The following is an 11,496-nucleotide window of genomic DNA, read 5'->3' as shown; positions in this document are numbered from 1 at the left end:
ACAATGCAAAGTTTACATTGCTGTTTTGCGAAATATGACTTTTTCGAATTACCTGAAAAACCACCTCAAGTGAGCGTAAAAACATTTTTGCAATATATGGGAGTTTTTGCGCAATCGACGTGTTTCCATTAGACGTATATTCAATTTGCACTTTCAATTTCTGCAATTTAAAGGGTAATGGAAACAGCTACAGATGCTCGCCAAAATAAAAGCTTTCTAATTTAGGTTTGAAAATGATGATCATTTTCTTTTCAAGTTTGCTAAAAAACTATTGTATTTTATTTAGTGCACCTTTTTAATTTAAAACATAATAGTATTACCACACTTTATTATTTTGTTTATTATTTTATTTAAAAATAAATAAATAAAGTCCAATGATATTATTATCACTATTATTAATAATTTTTTAGGGGTGCATATACAGTACAGACCAAAAGTTTGGACACACCTTCTCATTCAGGTGTGTCCAAACTTTTGGTCTGTACTGTAGATGAATTCAACTGAAAAAACTTGTGAAAAAATATCTTTCAGGTGGTCAAATAGCAAATAGTGGAGCTCTGCAGCCACCTACTGGTAAAAGTCATTTGTAGTTGTTTTTTTTACTTTTAAAACTGGATTTTCCAAAAGATAATCTTACACTAAACCATGTGAAATTATCCATGTTATCCCCGTGAATTAAAGTTAGAAATGTGGTCTTTTATAAAGTGAATTTTACATAAAGCAGTTTTTGTATAAAAACCCATTTAAAAATATTTATTTATTCATTTATATATATTTAAAATATATCACTAACCCACAGAAAACTGCACAAATGTAGAGTAAAAACTTTAATAAACAGAAAAATATACAGTACAGACCAAAAGTTTGAACACACCTTCTCATTCATATATATATATTAGTGGTGGGCATAGATTCATTTTTTTTTATCTAGATTAATCTCACTGTAATCTTAGAATTAATCTAGATTAATCTAGATTAAAATGGCTAATTTGAATTCTGCCGAAGGCATTCAGAATACTGTATGTGTGCTACCCAAATAATGTGTGCTACCCAAATAAAAGTAAGTCTTTGAGAACGGGTTTCTCAAACCAGGTGGCGCATTAGACCAGGGGCCCATTTCCTGTTTCCAAAATGCATCACAAACTGCTTGACAATTGCATTTACAACACAATTAACTATACAAACTTGTGTAACCAACTATTCCTACAGTGCATGTACTTCTGCGTAAAAGGCTGCGCGACGTGCGCGTTGCAGTTAAATACACAGATGCGCACGGGCATGGATATCTGCGTGCATAGTCTTCAGTTAAACTGCGTTGCTTTTAGAAGCGTCAATTCAGTTGTTGCATATAGTTTAATGTCTTTATTTCGGGATTATCAAAGTAAATTATAACTCACACACGTGCCCCAGTAAAAAGGGTCTAGCAACGCACCTGCCCTGAAGCAAACCCGGCGGCTTCATAGCTGCATCCATGTTAGCACGTCTCGTTTGATGTGGTAATTTCACAGTAGGCATACACACAGATTCAAAGACTCGTTCTCGTCCCCTACAGTGCAATTCGGCTAGGTATACATCCGCGCTAAAATATCAAGGTGAAAGTCATCATAGCTTGCGTAGTATAGACCCAGCTCCCAACCCAACTTTGAGAATAGATTGATTAACGGCGATATATTTTTTTTATCGCCCGATAAGAGTCTCACGCCGATAACGGCCCACCGCTAAAATATATATATATATATATATATATATACACACACACACACTAAAATCATTCTAACATTGCTGGAAACGCTGCTGCTTAATATTTTTTTTGGAACCTGTGATACCTTTTTTTCAGGATTCTGTGATCAATGAAAGGTTAAAAAGAACAGCATTTTTTTTTAAACAGAAAGGTTTTCTAACAATATACACTACTGTTCAAAAGTTTGGGGTCAGTACATTTTTATTCTTTCTTTTTGTTTTTGTTTTATTACCAAGGATGTGTTAAATTAACAAAAAGTGATAGCATAGATTTACATTTTTAGAAAAGATTTATATTTTTAACTTGTTATTCATCAAAGAATCCTAAAAAAAATCACAGGTTCCAAAAAATATTTATCAATGTTTCTAACATTGATAATTCTAATAATAAATCTGCATATTAGAATGATTTCTGAAGGATCATGTGACAATGATGAAAATGCAGCTTTGCATAACAGGAATAAATTCTATTTTAAAGTATTTTAAAACAAAAAACATTATTTGATATTTTAATAACATTTTGCAATATTAATTTTTTTCTGTATTTTTGATTAAATAAATGCAGCCTTGATAAGCATAAGAGACTTCTTTAAAGTCTTCTTTTAAATCTTACAGATCTTTAAGTCAGACAGTATATACAGTCAAACCAAAATTTATTCAGACATCTTTACCATTTCTAACATTATCACAGTATATTCGCAGTAGTTTAGAAAATGGTAATAAAATATGACAAGAACTCAAGAGTTAAACATAATCAGAACAAATTAATCTTGATAATGTCAGATAACTTTAACAGAAAGGTATTTTTGGGTATAATATGTCATTGGGTATAATATGTCAAAAAAAATATCAAAAATTATATCTTATTTTGTTTAGTCTTAGTCTTTTGTCTCATGACATCCAGTAAATTCAATCAGTATTTCATTGTCACATTCCTTTATTTATTTATTTTTTGTTTTTTGCCATCTATTTTTTAATTGATGAAGGTGCCAATTTAAATCGATATTGAAAATAAGAGAGAATGTAATTGTTTAAAGAATTTAATTTATTAAGGAATTTAACAGGTTAATTCACTAAAAATTAAACTGCTGTCATTAATTACATACTTCATGGTGGTCTAAGCCTGTAAGACCTTTGTTCATCTTCGGAACACAAATTAAGATATTTTTGATGAAACCCAATGCATCAGCAACACCACATACAGTATATGCGTTGTACTGGCGTTTACTTTTTTGAAGACTGACACGGAAGAGAAAAAATAGTTAAATAAAGTCGTAATTTGTGTTTTCTTAAAGCTTCATAAAATTACAGTTGAAACACTGATGCCACATGGACTTTTTTTTTTTTTTTTTTTTTAAGATTAATTTTTTTGGCCTTTTTGCCTTTATTAGGATAGGACAGATCAGATCGGACAGGAAGTGAAGTGGGAGAGAGTTAGGGGGCGGGATCGGGAAAGGTCCTCGAGTCGGGATTCGATCACGGGACGCCCGGAGCGCAACAGCGCTATATTTCGACGCACTAACCACATGCCTATCGGCGCCGACGCCACATGGACTATTTTAACAATGTTCTTACTACCTTTCTGGGACTTGAATGTGGTATTTGCATTGGTGTCTATGCAGGGTCAGAAAGCTTTCAGATTTCATCAAAAATAAAGATAAAAATTCAGGAGATGAATGAAGGTCTTATGGTTTTGAAACGACATCAGGGTGAGTAATTAATGACAGAATTGTCATATTTGGGTAAACTAACCCACATATTTTTTAAATCTTATACTATCTTAAACTCTGTACTTATCATGATACACAATGTTCATCTCACTTTCATCAGTGGTGAAACCAAAAATCCTTTGTTAACATTTTCTTCCGTAATTTCCTTGGCGAGATTAACACTGTCTGACATGCAGGATTGACAAGACAGCAGTGTAATTTATTTGCTTCAATTTCAGATTCATATCTGCTCAAGCTCTACGAAAGTGCTCCGAGATTCCACCCTAAGCGCGCTGGAAAGCCCAGACAAGGATTGGAGGATTTGCAGATTTGTAATACTGTTCTGGCATTATGAACGCTCATAAATATTTCATCTTGTGGAATTTCCTCAATCCCGCATTTTGATGGTTTTATCTGTTTATTGACAAAGAAAAGCTTCAAATGCCAGTGTGCAAGGGAGGTTTGTTTGCAGTAGAGTATTGTCGCAATCCTTCCAACCAACTAATGCCCTGATTATATGCCAGGGGACAGTGCTTTGACCTTTAACTTTGTCTGTTTGTGATTAATAATACTAAGTGAGTGTTTGATGTCTATATTTATCGAGCTCATTTTTTATGTTAAGTATGAACAGAGCTGCTTATTTTATAGCTCGGAACACAGAATAACTCACATGTAGTCATCAGATACAACTCTGTATCTTTGTGAAGCATGGAAATAGACAGTCTTAGATGCCTCAGGGAGCTGCCACTGCAGCAGAAAGTACGTGAGGCACAGCGCTGCATTGTGAATGGCTGACGTAATTAACAACCGCACAGCGACCAATCCGTCGAGACAACCGCGACAGCGAGGCGGAAACTTATCGGCTTATTCCGCAACGATGACATCATGCATAACCAGTTCCCCAAAGCCAGGTTCACCATGGGGGGATGCGGCCCCCCTGAGCACTTCTTGTGAAGTTTAGCCGTTCTGTTCTCCAGTAGTGTAGGGAGATGCCCTGGGGCGTTTTGGACTGTGCCGCTCCACGAGGAGTTGCTGTGTTCACTTACTATGTATGTGTGAAGCCATGCAGATGGAGGGTGGGAGATCTATGCCAATGCTGGAGCTTTCACTAATTCCCATACTGCTGATATGGATGCAAGGTGTCTGCCTGTCAGCGAAGTGTCAGCACAAGTGTCGGGCATGTGTGTGCTGGGCTGCGTGGGCGGCCTTAAGTGAGTTTAGCTGTTTCTCTCCTTGCCCGTGTGCTGCACTCGCCCCACCTGCTTTATGCCTGAGTGACCTGATGGAGCCGTCCCTTTATCTATTTAAAGAGCCACATCCATAATAGAGGCTGCTGTGTACTGGACACATGCAGAGGTCTTGCATGAGCATTTGATTCGCTCACAGCCTCCCCACGCACCCTGATGAAGGGACCTTAACAAGGAGTGTGATATCTCAATGCTTTTAATACTCGTGACGTCAAAGAACATGCTACACGTTTGATTGGAGGAAATTGTATGTGGCTCTCAGTTTGCATCATGCCATCTAGAGAAGAATGACCAGAGCATCATCATGTTTTTGCCAGAGCAAATTTTAGTTAGATTTTACTGTCAATCAACCATGTGTTTTTATCTTTTGCTGTAGCGTGTCAGTAGGAAATATCAGTTTACATTTCCAAACATTCATTTTGCCATTAATTGTAATAATCCAGTGATATTTTTGTTTGCATAAGGAGTCTGACAACAGCCAGTGCTCCACACAGGGATCTGATCTCATCATCATCCAGTCTGCCTGGAATGACATGAAGAATCAGACCAAACTGAGACAGAAAAAATCCAGAAAAACTGTGGCAACGTCTCCAAGATGCTTCAAGATACCTCAAAAGCTCCCTGAAAAAGTGCACCTAGGACAAAAGCTGCTTTAAACGTAAAGGATGTTCACACCAAATGTTGATTTAATTTAGTTAACAGAAGTTAATTGATAAAGAAAATCTATTTATAACATTTTTAACAGCATTCTCATTTTACAGCATTTTTACACAAGTTTTAACAGTAACAGAGCTGGGTAGATTGCTTACAAATTGTAATGCTTTACTGATTCTGAATTACATGAGAAAATGGTAGTTAGTAATGTAATCCATTACATTAGACATTTTAGGTAATATAATTAGACTGCTTTTTGATTACTTTTAGATTACTTTTCTGCCCTCCAAAGGCAAAGTGCAGTAACTACGCCAACACTAAAACTGAGAAAAATGCCTTTAAAGTTTTTTCACCAGCTAGTCAAACGTGTTGACACTCTCGTTTCTATCTCGTTTCTTTGAAACGGGACAAAATTGAACCAGGAGACTTTGCCACAAGACAAAACCGTTGTCACAAAGTCCATTTTAGGCCTTAACTCAATTTTGACTAAATGTGTAGTTACTGCGCTTTGCCTTTGGAGGGCAGTTTTGTCCTAACTCGTTTATCACATTGATTTAAATAGAATAATATTGTACCATATTGATATTAAAATGCAAAGAGAATGAAAGTATATTAGATTCAACATGAAGTGCATTAAACATTGTATTCCATTAAGGTTTCCCAAACTGGAGTTTGTGAGTTCCACAAAATTGGAATTTCTGAATGTATATAAGAAGTAGGCTATTTCAGAAATGAACATTTAAAAGATGAAAAAGAGGAATTAGGGAGAATCAATAAGTTATGAATAATTTATTGCTATTGTGTGAAAATGTAATCATGTAATCAATAAAAAAGTAACTGTAGTCTGATTATGAGTATTTTCAAATGTAATTTACTTGAATTACAAGTACTTTTTTGTAGTCTGATTACGTAGTCCAGATTACATGTAATCACGTACAACTCAGCTCTGACTATAGCTTTGCAGGTAGGTTTCTTGAAGCATATTGAAGATGTTGCCACAGTTCTTCTGGATTTAGTCTGTCTCAGTTTGTTCTGTTTCTTCTTGTCATTCTAGACAGACTGGATGATGATGAGATCAGATCTCTGTGTGGAGCACTGGCTGTTGTCAGATTCCTTGTGCAAGCAAAAATATCTCTGGATTATTACAATAATGTCAAAATGAATGTTTGGAAATGTAAACTGATATTTTCTACTGACACGCTACAGCAAAAGATAGAACTAACTGACTTAAAACCATTTTGAGCTGGTAAAAATACTAGTGTTCTAATAATTTTGGCCACCTCTGTATAGATTTAATATAATTCTTGCAAAAGATGTGCTTACATAAACTTCTTAGGGATATCACAAATGTAACCCAATAATTGGTCCCAACAATATATTAATTAGGCTAAATAAATATTTTTAAATATTTGTAATACATTTTATAAAATTTAAATAAAATAAAATTTATTTTTACAAACAAATATTATTATTATTTTATTTAAAAATTGTATAAAATATTAAAAAAAATAATGACTGCACTCATTATATTAATATTTAAATTTTAAATATGAAATAAAAAAATACTAGCATAAACTAAAATGTGGTGAAATCTAATATTTTATATAATAATGTAATTTTTTAAAAATGAATTAGATGTGTGTGTGTGTGTGTGTGTGTGTGTGTGTGTGTGTGTGTGTGTGTGTGTGTGTGTGTGTGTGTGTGCGTGTGCAGTGATGTTCTGAAATAAGGAGGCATAGTCCAATTTAAATTATGTATTTTATTTGTGAACTTAGTTCAGCTATTCTGTTTAGTAGTTATCTTTTAACTATTTCTGAATTTTTTGGATCATCTGTCATCAAAGCTAGGTAAATATTAGTCACAGACAATTACTTTGAATTTCTCTAAGCTGATTAATCACTAAAAACTCCCTCAGATAATTTTTTTCAGGCCAGTTGAAGTCTTATTTTGACATGAAGTGGTTGTATCTAAATGTGTGAGTTCTTTTTTTTTATATTAATCTTCCCATTAACACCATTACATTGTTCATTAAGATTCGCAAACACGGAACATGCACATAAGGCAGGATTTATTGCACAAACCAATCACAACCAAACATAACCAGTCATATCCAATCATATCACGATGGAGGCATTGCCTCCACTCACGTGACTTTCCCCCATTCATTCCCAATTACCCCCCACTAAACCCACCGCACGCTTTAGGGGGTCTGTTAAAACTCAATGGGCTTAGGGGAGGCACAACATTTACCAACTCCCGCAGTAACTTTACCCTCTGGTGTCGCCGTTAAACAGTTTCTTTAGAAAAAGCAGTCATGTTTTGTAATATTTGCGTTGATCTATTTTTGTACCACTCAGTTTTTTGATAAGGCACTGCCTCTCTTGCCTCCTCAGAGGAAATGCCCTTATGCACATACACATATATAGGGAAGTACTGAAGTTTTCCCTTTCAGTAAATAATTAAATATCTCTTGTTTTCTCTTCCATGCACAGTATCTCCACAGAACACTCTCCAAAACTGCAGATCCGGAGTCACAGCTACCTGCGGGCGGTGAGTGAAGTTTCCATCAATAGGAGCCTGGATACCCTGGACCCCAAAGCTCTGCTAGCCTCTCCCCAATACCGCTCGCGCAACGAGAGCTACATGAGGGCTATGAGCACCATCAGCCAGGTTTGTGCTCACCCCCAAACACACCGTCATAGCGGGGTGCACGGGGAGGAAGGTCAAAATTAGTCCAGATTAGTCCATCAAATCCAGTTCAAAACCATGAAACTGATCTGCAATTCATCCACTGGTGAGATGAATTTTGGCCATCACCAAAAATGTTCCATTGTTCTATCGCAGATGCATACGTCTAACTAACATGCTCCATGTTTTGTAGAACTGGGATGGCATTCATCAGACAGTTGCTCATCCGTCTTAGGCACATTTAGTCCCCAAGCACTGATTTGTCATGCTAATTACAAAATGGCAAGCATTACATCATTGTCATTTGGCGCCAACGTTGACTCTGAGATGGCATGTGCTCTTTGATTGAAGACCAAAAAACAAAATAAACAAGGAATGTTATGATTGGAATGAAATATTAGCATTAGAAATGCTTTAGTCCTTCCTGTAAAGACTTAGTAGATGGCGCATGACTCTAAACTTCACCGTGAGTAAATAAGTATATACCCATCTAGCTCTCATGAGTGATTGGGACAGAGTTTTGAAGCTGTACACCCTGTCCAAAACACCCACCCTTTCTACAATCCTTTTTCCACATATCACGTTATAATTTAACCCCCCGCTCTCATCCACCCTCGGTTTCTGTTACGATCAACACTAATGAACATGTTGATCCTGGCACTGTCTCGCTGTCTTCCACCGTGTCAATAAACCCTACTTGAGGAGTTCCTCCCTGCTGGTGTGGTGTGCACCTTCATTTACCCTGTAGAACTGTCCTTCAAGCCTCACTGTTTCTTTTTTGACTCTTCCTCCTCTTGCCACTGCCTTGTGTGTTTCTCACCTGCACCTGATGACATCTCTACAGTCTCTGGCTCAGTTTTTCCCCTTGTGATTTTTGCACCTCTATATACAGTACTCTCCACTAATATTGGCGCCTTTAGTTAATATGAGCAAAAACGGCTTTCAAACAAAATCTGCATCGTTTATCTTTTTGATCTTTCCTTCAAAAATTCACAAAATTCTAACCTTTCATTGAAGTAAAACAATTGAAAGTGGGGGAAAACTCACATTATGAAATAAATGCTTTTCTTCAGCAGCATATTGGCCACGATTATTGGCACCCCTTGAAATTCTTATGAGTAAAATATATTTGAAAGGTGAATAGAATGCATTGATACAATATTTTTAAATTGTTCTCTGATATCTACATAGAAGGTATATGGCATAGGAAAGGGCAAAAAATCTCCAGAAACAGTTTTACAAGTCCATTTACAACCCCAGGATTTGTCCCTAGAATGAAATGGTCTGTTATTGCCTTATTTGGAAGGTTTGTGAATATTAATGATGAGCTCTGCTCTGATTGGCTGTTTCACAGATCTGCTCATCTCAATAGCTTGCACATGGAGGAAAATGTATATTTAATTATGGAGCTCTAGTCTGAGAAAAAAAAGCTAAAACCAGCCTAGGCAGCCTAGGAAGTAGCTAAAACCAGCCTGGTTGACCAGCTAAAACCAGCTAACCAGCCTAGGTCCACAGTGAGGAGGAGAGTTTGGGTGTCTAAAGACTCTCAAAAGATCACAGCTGGAGAATTGCAGCGATTAGTTGAGTCTTGAGGTCTAAAAAAATATCAGCACATGTTGATCAGGGTTCTATGGGACTGGCTTCTATGGTCAGATTAAACTAAAAAAAAGCTTTTTGGCAGTAGTAAAAGTAGTTAAAAGTATCCCATGTCCATGGGTAAATATACTGCTAGGTCTTTAATGCTGTGGGCCTATTTTTCTGCTGGAGGTCCTGGACATCTTGTTCAGATCATGGATTCTATCAAACACTAACATATATAAAATCTAAACCTGACTGCCTCTGTTCAAAATCTTATAATGGGTTGTTGGATCTTCCATCAGGACAGTGATCCAAAACAAATATCCAAATCAACACAGAAATGTGTGACTGAGCACAGAATGAAGCTTCTGCAATGGCTGTCCCAGTTCCCTGACCTGAACCCTAAAGAAAATGATTTGGGTGAACTGAAGAGAAGGAGCTCAAAGGTCTCTGATCTCTTGTCATGTGTTCTCCAAACTCATCAGGCATTACTGGAGAAAACTCCGAACTGTTATCTTGACAAAAGGACGTTGCAATAATTGGGTGCAATAATTGTGTCCAACGTGAACTAGGGAAAAACATTTTAATTCATAATAAGATTCAATGATAGGTTAGAATTTTGTGGATTTTTTGAATAAAAGATCAAAAGGATAAACTATGAAACCATTTTCACAGCTACCTTTGCTCATATTTATTTCCAATATTTATGGAGGGTTACTGTACAGTGCCCTATGGTAAGTAGGTCTTGAAGCTCATTGGACGGATGATACCCGCTCTTTTCTCTCAACTCTGCCCTGTTTGTTTCTCCTGACTGTTCTTTTCTAATTTTCATTTCTTGTCTTTTCTCTCTCTCTGCATCTCTCTTCTCTTCTGCTCTGCCTGCAGGTGAGTGAGGTTGAGGTTAACGGGCAGATCGAGGCAGTGTGTGAGAGTGTGTTCAGTGAAATGGAGTCACAGGCAGTGGACGCCCTGGACCTGCCCATGCCTGGGTGTTTCCGCATGAGGAGTCACAGTTACGTGCGTGCCATCGACCAGGGTTGCTCACAGGACGACGACGGGCCTTTGCTCCCAGCTTCGCCCCCAAGGACCACCACTACTGTCAGAACCATCCAGAGCAGCACAGGTCAGCCTGCAAATACATTATCTATCTGTCTATCTGCCTATTGGCCTGTCTATCTATCGTTCTATCATTCTATCTGCCATTCTATTGTTCTATCTGCCATTCTAACGTTTTATCTGCCATTCAATCATTCTGTCGTTCTGTCTGCCATTCTATCATTCTATCGTTCTATCTGCTATTCTATCATTCTATCTGCCATTCTATCTGCCATTCTATCGTTCTGTCTATCTGCCATTCTATTGTTTTGTATATCTATGTGCCATTCCATCATTCTATCTGCCATTCTATCGTTCTATCTGCCATTTTATCGTTCCATCTGCCATTTGGTCTTTCTATCTATCATTCTATCATTCTATTATTCTATTTATCTATCTGCCATTCTATCGTTCTATCTATCTGCCATTCTATCATTCTATCTATCTATCGTTCTATCTGCCATTCTATCTGCCATTCTATCATTCTATCTATCTATCTATCGTTCTATCTGCCATTCTATCTGCCATTCTATCATTCTATCTATCTATCTGCCATTCTGTCATTCATTCTGCCATTCTAACGTTCTATTGTTCTATCTGCCGTTCTATCGTTCTATCTATCTGCCATTCTATCATTCTATCTATCTATCGTTCTATCTGCCATTCTATCGTTCTATCTGCCATTCTATCATTCTATCTATCTGCCGTTCTATCTGCCATTCTATCTGCCATTCTATCTGCCATTCTGTCATTCATTCTGCCATTCTAATGTTCTATCGTTCTAT

General features: G+C 36.8%; 1 protein-coding gene across 1 annotated transcript in view; it reads left to right on the top strand.

Moving 5' to 3' along the window:
• Nucleotides 1–11,496, top strand: part of dlgap1a (discs, large (Drosophila) homolog-associated protein 1a) — a 164,729-nt gene that overhangs the window by 113,472 nt on the left and 39,761 nt on the right. The window contains exons 5-6 of the mRNA XM_073848332.1: nucleotides 7,843–8,020; nucleotides 10,502–10,739. Coding sequence (XP_073704433.1) covers nucleotides 7,843–8,020; nucleotides 10,502–10,739 — 416 coding nt within the window. The remainder of the gene's footprint in view (nucleotides 1–7,842; nucleotides 8,021–10,501; nucleotides 10,740–11,496) is intronic.

Source organism: Garra rufa, chromosome 10, assembly GCF_049309525.1.
Source record: "Garra rufa chromosome 10, GarRuf1.0, whole genome shotgun sequence".
Classification (NCBI taxonomy): domain Eukaryota; kingdom Metazoa; phylum Chordata; class Actinopteri; order Cypriniformes; family Cyprinidae; genus Garra; species Garra rufa.
This window is presented reverse-complemented; position numbering and strand designations above follow the sequence as displayed.